Source organism: Salvelinus sp. IW2-2015, linkage group LG30 (genome assembly GCF_002910315.2).
Source record: "Salvelinus sp. IW2-2015 linkage group LG30, ASM291031v2, whole genome shotgun sequence".
NCBI classification, from domain to species: domain Eukaryota; kingdom Metazoa; phylum Chordata; class Actinopteri; order Salmoniformes; family Salmonidae; genus Salvelinus; species Salvelinus sp. IW2-2015.
This window is the reverse complement of record NC_036869.1, coordinates 17,596,762-17,616,553: the sequence shown is the minus strand read 5'-3', so window position 1 is coordinate 17,616,553 and position 19,792 is coordinate 17,596,762. Positions and strand designations below refer to the sequence as shown.

General features: G+C 41.3%; 2 protein-coding genes across 2 annotated transcripts; both read right to left on the bottom strand.

Moving 5' to 3' along the window:
- Positions 1–1,963: 1,963 nt before the first annotated feature.
- LOC111954732 (uncharacterized) lies at positions 1,964–5,183 on the bottom strand. Its single transcript, XM_070436055.1, has 7 exons — positions 4,947–5,183; positions 3,637–3,680; positions 2,999–3,251; positions 2,836–2,942; positions 2,381–2,647; positions 2,202–2,261; positions 1,964–2,075 (listed from the first exon to the last, which is right to left on the bottom strand). The coding sequence occupies exons 1-7, from the start codon at positions 4,973–4,975 to the stop codon at positions 1,993–1,995; spliced, it is 843 nt and encodes a 280-aa protein (XP_070292156.1). The 5' UTR covers positions 4,976–5,183; the 3' UTR covers positions 1,964–1,992.
- Positions 5,184–6,992: 1,809 nt separating this feature from the next.
- LOC139023297 (uncharacterized) lies at positions 6,993–8,928 on the bottom strand. The gene has a single exon (XM_070436154.1). The coding sequence runs from the start codon at positions 8,538–8,540 to the stop codon at positions 7,743–7,745; it is 798 nt and encodes a 265-aa protein (XP_070292255.1). The 5' UTR covers positions 8,541–8,928; the 3' UTR covers positions 6,993–7,742.
- Positions 8,929–19,792: the final 10,864 nt, after the last annotated feature.

Genomic DNA, 19,792 nt, shown 5'->3' with positions numbered 1-19,792 from the left:
ATTAATGAATTCTTCTTTACCTCACGTTAGTCTCATTCCAAACGTCGTAAATTGTTGGTTATCTGCACGAACCCAGTCTTCACTACGAGTCATCCATACATCAATTGTCTTAAATCATTTATTTATTAACTAACTAAACAATCACAGAAGTGCACACACAAACAAACAAAGGTAAATATGGTTACAAGAAATGATAACCGGCATGGCGGCTTGTTAGACAAAAGGGGAGTGGGGGTCAGATGAGAAATCACTACAGAGTTGATAATTATAACAATTGAAATGCTAATCCTTTGCACAGGAATGCTCATTCATTAGGGAACAATTGCAATCAATATATATATTTACGCTCAGTGTGTCGTCTTGATCGCTGTTGAAAAGTTTAGTTTCTTTTGTAGAATTGTCCGTCTCTCTCTCTCGGTCGTGGTTAGAATGGATAGTTCAGAGTGACATTCATTCATTTCATTATAGATGTTGCGGCGTTGTCGTTCTTTGCGTTCAATGATACCGAATTCCTAGCTGCAGACTAGTAATTAATATCAAAGACTTGTTCGTATTCTGTCGATAGTCTAAGAGTTTAACCACGTGGGATAGTTAAAAGATTCAGCAATCGTCTCAAACCTTGGCCCTCTTGTTATCGAGGTAAACTGGTCTGCAACCTTTGTCCTCTCGTAATTGAGAGAAACATGGTCTGTTGAGAAATTCTCAAGGTGTGGTTTTATTCGGAACTGCAGAAAAGGGCCTGTCCCAGGATGCCCGACGCTAACTGGGCTCATGGGCGGTCTTCTGATTTAGTTAAACTCAAAAGGGAATTGGAGTTTCCTTAATTAAAAAGTCCAAAATCACATTACACAATTTTATAAACAGTATCGGCATATCTATTTATTATTGCCATCGAAATGTTAGCTGCTAAGATTAGATCAAACAATAATATTAAGGGATTAGAAATCCGTAGCTTAAAAACTAAGGTGTCATTGTACGCTGATGATTCATGTTTTCTTTTAAAACCACAATTAGAGTCTCTCCACGTCCTCTAAGATTTAGAGGATCTAGATACTTTTGATATCCTCTCTGGATTAAAACCAAATTATGATAAATGTACCATATTACGTATTGGATCACTAAAAAATGCACATTTTACATTACCATGTAGTTTACCAATTAATTGGTCTGACAGAGATGTGGACATACTCGGTATACAAATCCCAAAAGAAAGAAATGATCTCCCTCCAATACATTTTTATAGAAAGTTAGCAAAAATAGGTAAGATCCTGCTACCATGGAAAGGAAAATACCTGTCTATTTGTGGAAAAAAATCACCCTGATTAACTCTAGTTACATCATAGTTGACCTATTTGCTTATGGTTTTGCCTACACCTATTGACCTGCTTTCTAAATTATATGAACAAAAAATATTCAATTTTATTTGGAACGGCAAGCCAGATAAAATTAAAAGGGCCTATTTATATAACGAATATGAATTCGGTGGGAAGAAATTATTAAATATTAAAGCATTAGACCTCTCACTAAAGGCATCAGTCATACAAAAGTTATACTTAAATCCAAACTTGTTCTCTAGTCAATTGGTACGAATGTCTCATCCTATATTCAGGAAGGGCCTTTTCCCCTTTATTCAGATTACACCTGCTCACTTTCGGTTGTTTGAAAAGTCAATAATCTCCAAAATATATTTTATTTTTTAAACAAGCCTTAGAAAGTTGGTTGCAATTTCAGTTTAATCCACCTGAAAGGACGGAACAAATAGTACAACAAATATTGTGGTTAAATTCAAATATACTAATTGATAAAAAAACTGTATTTATCGAAGAAATGTTTAAAAAAGGTATAATTTTAGTGAATGATATCATAAATAGGACTGGTGGAGTTATGTCATATATGCAGCTAACACAGACATATGGAAATGTCTGCTCTACCCAAAATTACAACCAATTAATTGCAGCATTACCACAAAAAATGGAAGAGGCAAGATCGTTGTTAGAGGAGATGTTGAATCAGGGGACTGAACAGCAGGAYAAATAACATAASCAGAGAGGAGGACCTGTTATATGTTGATTTACCTGGAGAGAGAAGATTGAAATAACTTGTTCAGACCTGTCCATCACTCTGCAGTATTATCACTTTGGTATACTTTCCTTGCACAATAAGTATCTTGAATGAACTGCATTTTAACCTCTGTGTCTTACCTACAGGTGCTGGTTTGACCTGGATCTGATGGAAATTTTGAGTTTCATCAACCTGATATGCTAATGGAGGAAAAATGTAGTAGTTAGAAATCCCAAACATTACTTATATTATTAACCAAGTTCTTCATAAGTATACCCAGAGAGGGTGATCTGTTGCCACCATGGCTCAGGTATGTTACCTTCCACTGTAAGATGAACCGTGCTAACCGGCAGCCCATGGGAATCCAACACGGTATAGGTCCCACAGTCGTCTATTTTCAACCCTTTGAGGACCACAARCCCTYCAGCCTCCTCAAGACGACCCCTGTTGACCTCTTCACCCCTCATCCACAGGACCGTCAACTCTGTGCTGTTCCTCCCCTGGAAGACCACTTTCATGGCCTGGGGAGTGTGGAGCTTCAGGGACAGGGTTTTACCCACCCTCAAGGACACCTCGGACGTGTGGTCTGGAGAGAATTACAGAAGAAATTAGGTAAGATATCGTGAGGAAAGTGGAATGCTGGACCAATCTGAAACTGTGACTTCTGCACTTTTCAGCTGGTCTAAATGAGGGGCAGTGCCATAAAGTTAACTTCTGATCACTTTCACCTGGCCTTATAGCCCCACCTTGTAGTAAAGATAGTTCTACCCTTACCATGGACTGAGAGCTGGACACTCTGGATGAACACCCGCCTCTTATTACGTGCCCTGTCAACCACCATGAAGCTCTCGTAAAGGCCCACATCCCCAAACTGCACGTCACTCAAGATCAGAGAGCAGTCTCCCCCCCACTCTCGTAAAGGCCCACATCCCCAAACTGCACGTCACTCAAGATCAGAGAGCAGTCTCCCCCCCACAGCTTTTCCTCAGGTACCTCCGCCCGCCCCTCAAACTCGGTTGCCTGCCACCGTTGCGCCCCCATCTGTTCAAACACGGTCTCATCAGGTGTCTGCCACTGGACATGGCAAACTGGGACGTTGTCTAGCTGGGACTTCCACTTGCAGGGAAGGATGGCTTGGTTTCCCACATTGCAAGAGATTGGGACAGGAATGGAATGCAGGGGGGAGGAGGCTGTAGGAGAGAGTTGGAACCAATGATTGGCAAATAAAACTACAAATCCATGATTTTCCAATGTTCATGTTCTAATTAAGCAATTMGAACATGAACACGGGGTGTGGTATATGGCCAATATACTACGGCTAAGGGCTGTTCTTATGCATGACGCAACGCGGAGTGTCTGGATCCAGCCCTTCGCCATGGTATATTGGCAATATACCACCAACCCCGAGGTGCCTTATTGCTATTATAAACTGGTTACCAATGTAATTAGAGCAGTAAAATTACATGTTGTCATACCCATGGTATATGGTCTGATGTACCACGGCTTTCAGCTAATCAGTATTCAGGGATTGAACCATCCAGTTTATAATTGTGGATAGAGTTAATTTATACTCACCAACATAGCCGACAATCCACAGACAATGAAGATGTATGAAATGTCTAAAAAAAGAAAAGGAAGAAGAAGCAGGATAAGAGGAAAGCATATATGTGTATATATATATATATATGCTATTGATGTAAAGCATTATGGCCCTCGCTACATATTCGTCAGACCCACTGGCTCCAGGTCATCTATAAGTCTATGCTAGGTAAAGCTCCGCCTTGTCTCAGCTCACTGGTCACGATAACAACACCCACCCGTAGCACGCACTCCAGCAGGTATATCTCACTGATCATCCCCAAAGCCAACACCTCCTTTCCTTCCAGTTCTCTGCTGCCAATGACTGGAAGGAATTCCAAAAATCGCTGAAGCTGGAGACTTATATTTCCCTCACAAACTTTAAACATCAGCTATCTGAGCAGCTAACCRAGCTCTGCAGCTGTACATAGCCCATCTGTAAATAGCACACCCAACCTACCTACCTCATCCCGATATTGTTTTTATTTACTTTTCTGCTATTTTGCACACCAGTATTTCTACTTRCACATCACCATCTGCTCATCTATCACTCCAGTGTCTATTTATTGCCTTACCTCCTCAYGCCATTTGCACACACTGTATATAGACTTAATTCTTTCCATTGTGTTATTGACTGTACGCTTGTTTATTCCATGAGTAACTCTGCGTTGTTTGTGTCGCACTGCTTTGCTTTATCTTGGCTAGGTCGCAGTTGTAAATGAAAACTTGTTCTCAACTAGCCTACCTGGTTAAATAAAGGTGTGATAAAAAATCAAATGTAAAAACTGTTGTCAAACAAAAGTCACAATTATAGAAAAAKAATACAATTTGTTTTACTTTCATATACTGCAAAGCGAGCTCAAATAATTTAAAAGTTTGAAACAACATCACTAGCATATCTGACACTAATTGATATTATAGCTTTAAAATATAAAGATTTTGTCAACTGCATGAAATCAGTTTCGTTTCTCCAAACCARTTAGGTTTCTATTGAGTTTCTTTAAAGCGGCTGGCTGTTCCCTTCTCTGAAAACGAAACTTAAGAATATTGCGGTCCTAATTGCACGCGGTGCATCYAATTTAGGAAACAAACTTGTCCATACATGATGTCATCCACCAAGAAATGCGTACATCTATCTTCTCGTTTAAATTAGTTGCCCGATGTGAGCGCATAGCCTAGTGATGCACAGTGAATACAATAAGAAACAAGCATTTTGTCCGGGCAGATTCAATTAGAAGAAAAAAAATTGTCTCTAAGAATTGTTTAGATAATTTGCTAATTAAAATAAATACATATGTGTCGCTTACCGGTCCTTGTCTATGCCATACATTTTCATTGAAACAGACTGCGAGTAGGTTGACTCCTCGAACTTGTAACAAACTGCCAGTAGGCTGACCTCTAGAAATGTGTGATTGAGCAGTGGCAGCAAGCATACAGCATAAGCCTCGGGAGCGTCAGCTGAGTTACCAGAAACGAAACCCGGGGGAAAAATAGGCCTGCCTACTAATTAGAGATTAATTTAATTTTAAGAACGGGGAACCTCGCAGCAAACAACCAGCCACACACCGCAAGCTACATTGTCTCAAAATCGCAGCTCAGCTTTTGCACAACAAATGTGGTGGTCTCTTTCAGGTCCATAAGTACAGCCGTCATTCAGGACAGGTGCACCTGTTTTGAGTCCCACATTTTTAGCCCCAAAAAATATAAAATTATGTCAAATCACTTTACACGTACAGTAGCTTTGATTGGACTGATCATGTCAACATCATCCTTTCAAAATCTAAGCAGTCATTATCGTGAATCAAGTCGACAATCTACTGGCAAATCATTTTCAATCCTTGTCATATGAAGAGAAATAATGAAGAGAAATTACAGATAAAACGTATTGGTGCTCATCGGCCATTGGACATAAACATTTCACAACAAGTTGGAAATCGCAAATTCAACAATGAGTGGTTTGGAAGGAAGTAAGCACTGCACAACAGGGTGAGTCCAAAAATGTCTTGTATGCCTCTGCGTAAATTATGTAATATGCCAGGGAAATGTATATATACTATAGCTAAAAAAGTAATATGAAGTGTATGTTGTGTAGTAAGCTGTTAGTAGCCCATGTGCCTCATGCTAATAATTTGGTCCCCTTTCCCCTCTTAATTTCTCCTACTGTTCTGACTTGGCACATGTAGCCTATAGCCTGTTTTAGAGAAATGTAATCATCGAATATTGTAAGAGCTTTCATTGTCTGCTTATATGCCCCCACTATTTATCCTATGGTTCTGACTTGGTGTACAGGGAGCATACTGTAAGAGCAGCCCATGTTCTGAATTATGTCATTGTACATTTCAAAAGTGCTGAACAAATACCTATATTGACAACGTCCGTCCTAGCTCACTCATTAATGTCATAATCGAAATTACGGATTGCCTCTTCTCCCCTCGTCGTTCCCTTATACCATAGATTGTACACCTCAATTGTCAGTAGAAACCACATTTGTTTAAACAAGTCAGCCATATCAGCTATGTTTTTTAAAAAGGCTGAATGAACTGCTTCGCTGCCAGACAAGGCTCCGTTGATAGCCAGGTGTAGCAGTGGTAAGGTGTTGGTACTGCTGTTGGGACAGTTTTATGTAGGCCCTAACAGTTTGTGGGAACGGTTTGTCACTGTTATAGTGCAATTAATGTATTGTTTAGTGTTGTGTTGTGTAGTGGCTTTGATGGCATGCATAATGGTGTTTTCCCGCTAATCGCATTATGGAACGAACATTCACACAGTAGCCTACTGCCTYGTCCGCATTGCTGTGCTTATAGTGCGAAGAAATAATMGTWTATCAACATTTTAAGCTAAGCATTCTGATCTGTTGCATGAACCTTATTGCTTTAGATATTTTGGCGGATGTAGCATAGGCCTACTGGTTGTATGAATTCAGKATCTATCGTCCCACAACTGTCCCAGAGTCTGTTTTGAATATAGGCTATTTCTTTCTCGCACAGAACGACAAACTGACTAATATAATATACACTTCCTAAAACTGGGGTGCAGCTCCTAATATTGGTTTACATATCAGACAAAGCTTAGTCTGCTTTTTAGGTTTGTTTTGTTTCCTGTTTATCATTAGGGGCCAGGTAAAGAGTAAGCACTTCTTCATAACCAGTGGTTGACGGTCAGGGTACATAGGCTACTCGTCATCAATTCTGTTCAAGGTTTCTGTTTCTGCTCAGCTCTTCTCCCACAGCTCTCCTAGCTCTGGGCTGGGCAGCAGTGTGCTGCAAATCCTTGGCTTGCTGCCCTAGATTTACAAAGTCTACATTTATAGAGGAAAGTTTGCACTTCTTTTTAATCAATGCATCAAAACAAAGCATTGTTTTATACATTTAATTATATATATAAAATTAACAAACAGTAGTTTAATATGAATTAACCATTCATTAATGCATTTTCAAATCACTAAGCATATCTTCATATAGATTACTGATAAAGACACCAACAAACTAGCAGGCTAATTGTTCATATACAGTGCCTCAGGGAAAGTATTCAGACCCCCTGACTTTTTTCACATTTTGTTAGGTTACAGACTTATTCTAAAATGGATTAAATAAATAAAAATCCAAAATTGGAAATCAATAATTGGAAATGAAATACCATAAGAGTACCACCAGGTGGCAGTGTAGTATATCGTTGCTGTATTGATGCTGTGACTACAGCTTTTCAATAGTGAAGTCTTTTTCAGCGTCGTCCAAACTAATATTTTGGGGTTATATGTACTTAAAGCGCTCTTTTCCCAAAACAACTGGTTGAAAATATGTGGTTAGATGATGCGTGGTCACTGGAAATAAAGTATAATGTAAATAAACAATGCACACTTATTTTAAGTCATTTTATTACACTTGAACACATCCATAATAGTAGCCTGTCAGGTAAAGGCTACATTTACACTGCAAACATCTCAAGCAATCTTATCCTAATCCTATGACTATAACAAATTAACCTTGTTACTTAGTTGATTTAGAATTGTATTGATCTGATGTTACATCTCTTAATTTTCTGATCATAATGTGTATGATTAAGACAAACCTATTTACTTATCTATCAAACATTTTCTGCCTGGATTACAACACTTCCTTAAGCAGCAGACCATAAGGACGGATGGAGKTTTCCACAATAGCTCTCTCTTGAACAGGAGATGATCCCTCAGGCACATAAACCAGCCAGTAACTCTCTCTYCGACACTGTTGCCTTTTCTGGGGGTTGATCCTATTCTGTAGCACCACCTTGTAGGTTTTGTTATCTACTTTGGACGTGAATCTCTTGGAGAACTTCTCAGCTACGTTAATGTCCGGTGTTGAGTACACTCCTCTTCCGACAGTAGCACCATCTCCATCTCCATCATTCCTKATGATGCCCTGGGATCCKTCCATAGCAGGTCCRTGGTAGGACACTGGCCAGGCCTCGTCTCCGGTCCCCAACCATCCATCTCCATCCCTGTATTTGTTCAACACCTTCAGGGCAATGCGGTTCCAGCCACAGGGTCGGACGTACTGTTCCTTTCCCCGAGTAAACACTGCTTCACCATCCTTAACRTTTGTAAAGTCGTAGTCATACCGAGAATCAAGGAACTCATTCACGTTCACAGAAACAGTGGTTTGTGGAATGGATGCGGCGGATGGGGCATCTGGTAAAGCTAAGGCACCTTTTAAAGACAATGTCCCCAAACTTGGGTACTCCAACTCTAGAAGGCCCTCTTGTAYGTAGAACTCCTTTAGTGCGACCACATTGACAAAGTCCTGTGGGGTTAGTGAAAGTGTTCCCGCGGTGGCCGATTCCACGTTGCAACCTGAGACAGCAGACAGAGCCTCCAAGATGAGATTTACGTTTGGCATGGTGAGAGTTAGAAATCTCCAAAACATTTWYGGTAAGAARACTTCACAGAGAGCAGAAAAATCCTTCCTGTGTGTGATCCGACACGAAGGCGTCTGCTCTTGTAATTTCACCTATACATAGACTGTGCTGTGGAATGTAATATTTACTTTCACTTTCTGTTGCAGTGACTGGAAAAACAAGCTGGTGTACGGTAAATGTACACTGACTGTACAAAACATTAGGAACACCTTCCTAATATTGACTTGCACCCCTTTTGCCCTCAGAACAGCCTCAATTCGTTTGGAYGTGGAATCTACAAGGTGTCGGTAGCATTCCACTGGGATGCTGGCCCATGTTGACTCCAATGCTTCCCACAGTTGTGTCAAGTTGGCTGGATGTCCTTTGGGTGGTGGACTATTCTTGATACACACGGGAAACTGTTGAGCGTGAAAAACCAGCGGAGTAGCAGTTCTTGACACAAACCGGTGCATCTTGCAGTTACTACCACAACCCGTTCAAAGGCAGTTAAATATTTTGTCTTGTCCATTCACATTCTGAACGGCACACATACACAATCCATGTCTCAATTGTCTCAAGGCTTAAAAATCATTTTATACCTGTCCTTCCCCTCATATACACTGATTGAAGTGGATTTAACAGGTGACTGCAATAAGGATCATAGCTTTCACCTGGATTCACCTGGTCAGTCTATGGCATGGAAAGAGCAGGTGTTCATAATGTTTTGTGAACTCAGTGAAGATATAGTGAACAAATCTTGATCTCCCCATTTACTGTTATGGTTGAATGGTAGCAGCAAAAACAGGAGTGAATGTAAACACTTAAGACTTGTAATAGTTTACTTAAAGGGACATTACAAATAGAAGTTTATCTTTTGCAAATCTGCAGTTGTTACAAAATGTTTTTGACTTCAAAGTAATTATATATACCCATTGATTCTTGAACAATATAACTTATAAATACTTAATGTGCTTAGTTGAACTGTCTTCCGATCAAAATCCCAATTATAATCTTGTTTTTATATTCTCAAAACATTGTAGTCGATATCCGCGCTTATAAACAGGGTCGTTACAACATGATTAAAGATATCATTTTGATCTCATGGATGATCAGTCCTTGCATCAATAGCGCTGTCTATGAATTTGAGAGTGGTTCTATTTCTTCACCCATTGGTCAGCTATTTACCCAAACGATGGCGGGATAACCCATTTGTTATTGTTGAACTCAGATTGCCTCTATGAATTGTTTCCTCTTTCAGGTAAAACAACATATTTGTGTAGCTCCTGTGTGAACAGGATTTCAAGTCTCAAGGTTAAAGTACTTCTGTTCGTCATAATCGTTAGGACTAAACCTTGTCTAACTGTAAATCATGCTGAGAGGTTTGGATGGCATGAAGTCAATAATTTATCACTGACATATATTATATTTCGAAGGAAGTGAGTCTGCACTATGCCAGTATGAGCACACTGGTAAGCCCGCCCCATTGCTAGTGGAGGCAGGATTGGCCCAGAGAGATGTTATCTATGCAACAGTGGCCCAATGTGTTCGTTCAGGGTATGGTGCATCTGCTGACGTTGTCTTTGAATATCCGTCTGATGAAATAAGATTGTATTCATTTGTGCATGTTTGAGTGTTTCTGTAAATGTTGAAAAAGATAATGTAATATAGTTTTTTTTATCCAAAGAATCTCAATATAATGTTTTAAGGTATAAAAGAAAGTATAGACTTGCGTATCTGAAAGACTCAAATACATTTATTATAGGATTAAAGAACAACCTTTGTATAATGTACTCGTACTGTAATACAAAGAGGTAAAATACAAATACGTTTTGTAAAGGAGTCAATTAGTCAAATCAATGTGTTATTTTCTCCAAACCCTGGAATGCTGGTAAGGCAGAGACCACATGGAATAGATGACCTGATGCTTGTGCTAGCAGAGACCACAGTGGAATAGATGACCTGATGCTGGTCTAGCAGAGACCACAGTGGAATAGATGACCTGATGCTGGGCTCCCTGTACCCTCGATCTTTCCCTCCAGTTCTGCCGACCCAGAGATGCATACTGAACCTCAGTGTCTTCCACTGAGAAGGGCTCTGAGACACACACGAAAAATACAAATATTTAAATTGACATTTTAGCAATGTTTTCATTGAGTGATATGCATTTTGTACTCACTTCTTCCCATCACTTTGTGTGACAGACCCTATAACACAAAATATTTATAAATTACTGGTTCAATGATAGCAATACTTGTTGAGAATGCACACATTTTACACAAACCCTATTCGATAGACTTTTCTGTCAGCAAACAATTAGACAGTGTTCTTTACCTAGATTTGACAAGCACCTAGTCTGGAGTTCAGTTCCTTCCTGCTTGTGCCTGTCACTATCGGAAATACAGTAATTATGTCACATTTGTAAAAAAAAATTAAAAAAAAAATGTTTTTCATGTCTATAGGCCAGCTTCATTTATTGGAAACAATATAATTTAGAGGATTTTTTTTACCTGTACTGCATTTCTTTCTTCTTTTTCTCAGTCTTCCTTTCAGCAAATTGCACAGCAGACCAGCCAGAAGCACCACGATGCATAGTTTAATGACAGCTATTATCATCACAACTAATAGACAAAAACATGAAGCACAATTTGATATGTGAAAATGTGACCTGATAACATAACAGGATGAAAGCCCAGTTCATGCTCTCTGAAGCGAGCACACAGCATGGAGGGTCGCTAACAGTAAACACAAAGTTGGGTGGGTGGCATATACAACACATAAATGTTCAGTGCCTTCGGAAAGTATTCAGATCCCCTGACTTTTTCCAYATTTTGTTAACGTTACAGCCTTATTCTAAAATGGATGACATTTTTTAAAATCCTCAGCAATCTACACACAATAYCCCATAATGACAAAGTGAAAACAGGTGTCGAAGTGTTTGCTAATTTATAATTAAAAAAATACAAAACAGAAATACATTATTTACATAAGCATTCGGACCCTTTGCTGTGAGACTTGAAATTGAGCTCAGGTGCATCCTGTTTCCATTGATCATCCTTGAGATGTTTCTACAACTTGATTGGAGTCCACCTGTGGTAAATTCAATTGATTGGACATGATTTGGAAAGGCCCTTCCTGTCTATATAAGGTCCCACAGTTGACAGTGCATGTCAGAACAAAAACCAAGCCATGAGGCCAAAGGAATTGTCCACAGAGGGGTCTTCTGAGTGGCGCAGCGGTCTAAGGCACTGTGCTAGAGGCGTCACTACGGACCCGGGCTGTATCGCAACCGTCTGTGATTGGGAGTCCCATTGAGCGGTGCACAATTGGCACAGCGTCATCCGGGTTAGGGGAGGGTTTGGGGGGCTTTACTTGGCTCATCGCGCTCTTGTGACTCCTTGTGGTGGGCGCCTGCAGGCTGACCTCGGTCATCAGTTGAACGGTGTTTCTTCCGACACATTGGTGCTTCTGGGTTAAGCGGGCGGGTATAAAGAAGCACGGTTTGACGGGTCATGTTTCGGAGGACGCATGACTCGACCTTTGCCTCCAGAGATCGAAATTGGGGAGAAAAAGAAAGTTACCAAAAAAATGGACTTATGTTCTTGCTTTTGTATCGTGACTTCGTTCCATCTTTCAATTTCAAGACCCTCGATATTGACCAACACCCACTGCCATTTCAGTTTCACCACAAAGAGCAAAAACAGGGTTTGTGTCTGAACTTTCATGGACAACCTACCATTTATAGGGCGTGTCTCTCTGTTCTCTTTCCCAACAACATCTGAAAATAGGTGAAGAATATTGATCATGGAATTTACTTTTACAGCTCACAGTTAAAACCCTGGATTTTGGTGTAATTTTCATACTTTCAAGAACTGCAAAGTGTTGCTTTGTGTTACCTGTTTGCATAAGAGCAGTGGTACTCTGGATGTTGAGATGATCTGGGTTTGCAAAAAAAAAGTTATGCATGACATTTTAAGTTAACTGGGAATGGCATTGTAGTGGCCTCTGAAGCTTCCCCAAAGCTTTCTCTTACTGGTTTTCCCAGCAAGTGTTGAAGAGGATTTTTGAGCCTGATCYTTTTATTAAATGCTTTATGATACTCTCAAAGGAAAATACATGGACAGGTAAATAGATACAGTGTCWCTATAAGGGAAAAACAGGAGAAAAAATKMTATTTGGAAAGCTCTACCTGTCAACACTGTTACTTTGGCTTCCTTTTCCCCATTACACAGGTACTCTCCAGAGTCCCCTGGCTGGAGATTGAGGATCTGCAGGGCACCATCTTCATCATAGGAAAACCTTTTCTGGGGGTCCTTTCTCTCCTTTTTCATGGTCCCATTTTTGAACAGAGTCAAGATGGGTTCTCGTTTCGCATGACTATTTTTCCTGAAGAACCACCTCCGCTTGGCTTTGCTAGATACTATACAGGGAAGCAATAGGGCTCGGCCAGCAGAAACCGCAAAGTTTTTGCCTGTGGGAAGATATTTATTGTATTAAATATTGGTAACATGATGTGGAAATGTCTTTGACACTGATAGTAATATGCTCATTAGATGAACAAAATAGACTATGTTTCTGCTCCCACTTAACAAAGCAATGTTCAACCTCGATATAGAATCGAAGATACCAATTGTGACCCATTTTAAATACCTGGGCATTGATGTTTTAGTTAATAATGTTTAGAAGAACTACAAAGTCACAACTGTAATTACAGCAGATCTCGACAGATGGTTTAATCTAACATTAACTTTATCAGGTCGAATTTTGATAGTCAAAATGAATGTCTTGCCTMGACTCAATTTATTGTTAGCACACTTTGTTAGTACTGAGGTAAGATTCRAAATTCAGTCTTACATTTTATATGGAAACAGAAACGGCCCAGAATGAAAATACATACACTCCAGAAACACAACGTTTTTGGGGGTCTAGCTTTACCCAACTTAAAGTTATATGCTTTGATGAATGATRAAGGGTTATTATCCTTTCATGACCTAAAAAATATGTAGAATTTAACTGATTCGTCATTTATTTGTATTTTACATTTTTTGCCGTTAAGAACCACTATGCGCACTGATGGAGCCTTTCCATCCACTCAYTGAGTTTGTATGTAACCAGAACACAAGAGGAGGTTTTGTATTCAATCTMTATATAAAAAACTACTAGAAGTCCTCCATAAACCAATGGGAATAGTTAYGGTATAGAATACAGACCTTAAAGACTACAAACAAAATACAGATTGGAAAARAGTCTGSAACAATATCTGTTAAAACGGCCAGTTTCAGTCAGCTGATTCTAGCCATCCCTTCTGGATAGTTCCGGTCGGCAGCTTAGACTCCCATTCAGAGGACCCCCAATTTTGTTAGTGTTTTATTGGTCAAGGTCACGCCAAATWCCTAAGTTRTGTGGTCTTTTGTGTAAAAGTACCATGTGTTCAGCTTGTTTGTTGGCTCGCGCTAGCACTACCGTTAGCATATTGTATTGGAATGCATGAWAATTTTAGCATGATTGCTAGCGATTAGCCGTTTATTAGCATTCTTACAGAGCAGTTTCACTGGTGGTTGTCCACTTGAAATTGATCATTTGTTCAACCATTCTTTATCGCCCAGTCAGTGGTACATTTTCAGCTCACATCATCAAGGACAGCAACCAATATATCGATTTTTTTGTTTTGTTGTTATTCTAGAGTGGTGGTCAGACAAGTGTTACATTTCACACGGTACCTGTCACTCATACCTTTCAGTACCTCCACGTCTGCCACTAGCTGGTCGTTGCAGTGGTAGTCCCCAGAGTCGGATGGCTCCAGCTCTTTAATAACCAGAGATCCATCAGGCTGGAGGTCATATTTCTGTTGGTTCATGCAAGTAACCGGCTGGCCTTGTTTGGTGACTATGATCCTGTTGACCTGGTGTCGCCACTGTAAGTCAACAGTGCCACTGCAGGCCAGGTACAGGCGATGCTCCTCAGGCACTGAGACTCTTCTCACTGAGTGAAGAAATAACAAGTGTGAAGTAGGTTTAGACTAACTAGAATAAACTGGACGAACTGATATTGTGGGAAATATAGACATAGACTTCTGAGCATGTCTGCTTTGTGTCACAGCTAATTTAATCAAAGAAAAAATGTGGGTTAGTGTGTTGGATCAGGGGTGTTTTCTGTGAGCCTGACTTGTCCCAAGCCTATGGAATCATCTGAGTGCAGTCTACTTCTACAGTGGCTGTATGTAGAAGAATATAACGGTTTGTCTACCATTGCATGCAAGGCTGTGTGTCACTCATATCTTCCGTGAGTCCATTGCTTCCTGTGTGATCCACTATTCCTCTTTATTTAATGGGAACATGGCATATCTTACATTTACATTTTACATTTTAGTCATTTAGCAGACGCTCTTATCCAGAGCGACTTACAGTAGAGTGCATACTTTATTACATTTTATATACTGAGACAAGGATATCCCTACTGGCCAAGAGCAGACGCTCTTATCCAGAGCGACTTACAGTAGAGTGCATACATTTTTATAAACCTTTTTTTTATTTATTTTTTATACATACTGAGACAAGGATATCCTACCGCCAAACCTCCCTAACCGGACGACGCTATGGCAATTGTGCGTCGCCCCACGGATCTCCCGGTTGCGGCCGGCTGCGACAGAGCCTGGGCGCGAACCCAGAGACCCTAGAACCTGCGCACCGGGAGATTGACACTACCGGTCAAAAGTTTTAGAACACCTACTCATTCAAGGGTTTATCTTTAATTTTTACTATTTTCTACATTGTAGAATAATAGTGAAGACATAAAACCTATGAAATAACACATATGGAATCATGTAGTAACAAAACAGTGTTGAACAAATCAAAATATATTTTATATTTGATTCTTCAATTCGCCACCCTTTGCTTGTTGGGTTCTGAGAATATGAATATTATTTAGTCATGTCACTGAGGGGAGAGGGTAATTTATAACGTTTACATTATATCAGGGATCCTATTGAAATATTGAGTGCTTAGGGCTTCACCAGAAGATAATGGTAATCTGCAGGAGGAAGGTACAGTTGAGGTCGGAAGTTTAAGCGACACTTAGGTTGGAGTCATTAAAACTCGTTTTTCAACCACTCCACACATTCTTGTCAAAAACTATAGTTTTGGCAAGTTAGGACATCTAAAACGAGTCCTATAATCAACATAACCTGAAAGCGCGCTCAGCAAGGAGGAAGCCACTGCTTCAAAACCACCATAAAAAGCCAGACTACGGTTTTGCAACTGCACATGGGGACAAAGTCGTACTTTTTTGGAGAAATGTCCTCTGGTCTGATGAAACAAAAATAGAACTGTTTGGTCATAATGACCATCGTTATGTTTGGGAGGAAAAGGGGAAGCTGTGCAAGCCAAAGAACACCATCCCAACCGTGAAGCACGGGGGTGGCAGCATCATGTTGTGGGGGTGCTTTGCTGCAGGAGGGACTGGTGCACCTACAAAAATAGATGGCATCATGAGGGAGGAAAATGATGGATATATTGAAGCAACATCAAGACATCATCAAGAAGTTAAGCTTGGTCGCAAATGGGTCTTCCGAATGGACAATGACCCTAAGCATACATCCAAAGTTGTGGCAAATGGCTTAAGGACAACAAAGTCAAGGTATTGGAGTGGCCATCGCAAAGTCTTGACCTCAATCCTATAGACAATTTGTCGCAGAACTGAAAAAGCGTGTGGCGGGCAAGGAGGCCTGTAAACCTGACTGTTTACACAGCTCTGTTCAGGAGGAATTGGGCAAAATTCATCCAACTTATTGTGGGCAAGCTTGTGGAGGCTACTGAAACATTTGACCCAAGTTAACATTTAAGGCAATGCTACCAAATACTAATGAGTGTATGTAAACTTTGACCCACTGGGAATGTGATGAAAGAATAAAAGCTGAAATAAATCATTCTCTCTACTATTATTCTGACATTCACATTCTTAAAATAAAGTGGTGATCCTAACTGACCTAAGCAGGCAATTTTTACTCGGACTTAAATGTCAGGAATTGTGAAAAACTGAGTTTAAATGTATTTAGTTTAGGTGTATGTAAACTTCCAACATTAATTTCAAGTTTAAATAAGTTGAACAGTTATTGTTCAAGAGGGGGGATCTGTTGGGTTCTGAGAATATGTAATATCTTATTCATGTCACTGAGGGAGAGAGGGTAAGTATAAACATTTCATTATATCAGGGATCCTATTTAAATTATTGTGTAATTTCTTTTGTTCTTAATGCATTTGAGCCAATCAGTTTGTTGTGTGATAAGGTTGGTGGTGGTGGGGGGTGTATACCAGAAGATAGCCCCTATTTGTAAAAGACCAAGTCCTATTTATGGCAAGAACAACTCAAATAAGCAAAAGAAACAACAGTCATCATTACTTTAAGACATGAAGGTCAGTCAATCAGGAACATTTCAAGAACTTTGAAAGTGCAGTCGCAAAACCATCAACATTTACATTTACTTTTAGTTCATTTTAGCAGACGCTCTTATCCAGAGCGACTTACAAATTGGTGCATTCACCTTATGATATCCATGGAACAACCACTTTACAATAGTGCATTCTACTCTTTTAAGGGGGGGGGGGTTAGAAGGATTACTTTATCCTATCCTAGGTATCCTTAAAGAGGTGGGGTTCAGGTGTCTCGGAAGGTGGGATTGACTCCGCTGACTGGGGTCGTGAGGGGTTTGTTCACCATTGGGGTGCAGTAGCAGCGAACAGTTTTGACTGGGCTGAGTGGGAACTGTACTTCCTCAGAGGTAGGGAGGCGAGCAGGACCAGAGGTGGATGAACGCAGTGCCCTTGTTGGGTGTAGGGCCTGATCAGAGCCTGAAGTACGGAGGTGCGCGTTCCCCTCACAGCATCCGTAGGCAAGCACCATGGTCTTGTACACGTGCGAGCTTCAACTGGAAGCCAGTTGGGAGAGAGCGGGAGGAGCGGGTGACGTGAGAGAACTTTTGGGAAAGTTGAACACCAGACGGGCTGCGGGTTCTGGATGAGTGTAGGGTTTAATGGCACGGGCAGGGAGCCAAGCCAACCGGAGTTGCAGTAATCCAGACGGGAGATAACAAGTTGCCTGGATTAGGACCTGCGCCGCTTCCTGCGTGAGGCAGGGTCGTACTCCTGCGAATGTTGTAGAGCATGACCTACAGGAAAGGGTCACCGTTGATGTTAGTTGAGAAGACAGGGGTGTTGTCCAGGATCACGCCAAGGTTATTCTTAGCACTGCTGGGGAGGAGGAACAATGGATTGTCAACCGTGAATGGCGAGATCATGGAACGGGCAGTCCTTCCCCGGGAGGAGAGCAGACTTCCGTACTTGCCGAGGTTCAGCTTGAGGTGGTGATCCGTCACCACACTGATCATGTCCTGCCAGACATGCAGAGATATGCGATTGCACCACCTGGTTATCAGAAGGGGGGGACAAGGAGAAGAATTCAATTGTGTGTCGTCTGCGATAGCACATGGATGGAGAGACCATGTGAGATTATGAAGAGCCCAAGTACTTGGTGTATAGCGGAAGGAGAGGGCTAGAACAGAGCCCTGGGGGGACACAGTGTGAGAGGCACGTGGTGGGAGACAGATTCTCGCACGCCACCTGGTGGCAGCGACCTGTCAGAGGTAGGACGCATCCAAGCGTGGAGCCGCGCCGGAGATGCCCAGCTCGGAGAGGGTGGAGAGGAGGATCTGTGGTCACACGTAATCAAAGGCTAGCCGATAGGTCTGAAGGATGAGAAGCAGAGAGGGAGAGTTTAGCTTTAGCAGTGTCGGAGCGGCCTCCATGACACAAGAAAGGCAGTCTCAGTTAATGACTAGTCTTGAAACTGAACTGATTTGGATCAAGAAGGTCATTCTGAGGAGAATTTGGCAGGAGAGCTGGCCAAAGGAACGGCACGTTCAACGAGTTTTGGGAGGAGAAAAGAAAGAAGGGATACTGGTCCTGTTAGTTGTTGACATCGGAGGGATCGACGTGTAGGTTTTTTCGACGAAGGGGTGCAACTCGTCCGCTCATCTTGAGACGGAAGGGAGTAGCCAGCGGTCAAGGATGAGTTATGAATAGCGAGGTGGAGGTAAGGGAGAGGCTCGCGGAAATGGGTCTGAAGAAGAGAGGAGGGGATAGGGTCAAGCGGGCAGGTTGTTGGGCCGTACCCCTCCAAGACGCGAGATTTAATCTGGAGAGGAGGGAGAAAGAGGTCAAGGCCAGGGTAGTGGCTGGTGGAGCAGAACCAGCGGGTGTGTTTGACTTAGCAACGAGATCGAGTCGTCGACTCTTGTTAAAAATGGTTGACGAAGTCATCAGCAGAGAGGGAGGAGGTGGGAGGAAGCGAGGAGGATTCACGGAGGGAAGGAGAAGGTGGAAAAGAGCTTCCTAGGGTTAGAGGCAGATGCTTGCGAACTTTAGAGGTGGTAGAAATTGCAGGCTTTAGCAGGCAAGAAACAGAAAGAAGGAGAATGTGAGAGGAAGGGAGTGAAAGGATCCTTAGAGTGGGAATAAAATTAGCCCACTTTAAGGAAGCTAACAAGTTGGTTTTTTTTCAAGGCAAAACCATTAAAACAAACACTAGTATTAATTAATGGTGTTATTGTTTGGAAAATGTTACTGTCAAGGTGTTGACAAAATGGATTGAATTTCAAATGCCTAGACACAAAACCCCATAATGTCAAAGTGGAATCGTGTTTTTCGAAAATGTTAAAAACAAATTAAAAATTAAAAGCTGAAATGTCTTGAGTCAATAAGTATTCAACCCCTTTGTTATGGCAAGCCTAAATAAGTTCAGGAGTAAACATTTGCTTCACAAGTCCCATAATAAGTTGCATGGACTCACTCTGTGTGCAATAATAGTATTTAACATGATTTTTGAATGACTACCTCATCTCTGTACCCCACACATACAATTATCTGTAAGGTCCCTCAGCCGAGCAGTGCATTTCAAATACAGATTCAACCACAAAGACCAGGGAGGTTTTCCAATACCTCACAAAGAAGGGCACCTATGACTTGGGTGACTGGAGTCTTTGACAGGGTTGTAGTGGAGCATGTCGAGAGTTTCAAGCTCCTTGGTGTCCACATCACCAACAAACTATCATGGTCCAAACAGACCAAGACAGTCGTGAAGCAGGCACAACAACACCTTTTCCCCCTCAGGAGACTGAAAAGATTTGGCATGGGTCCCCAGATCCTCAAAAAGTTCTACAGCTGCACCATCAAGAGCATCCTGACCGGTTGTATCACCGCCTGGTATGGCAACTGCTCGGCATCCGACCAAA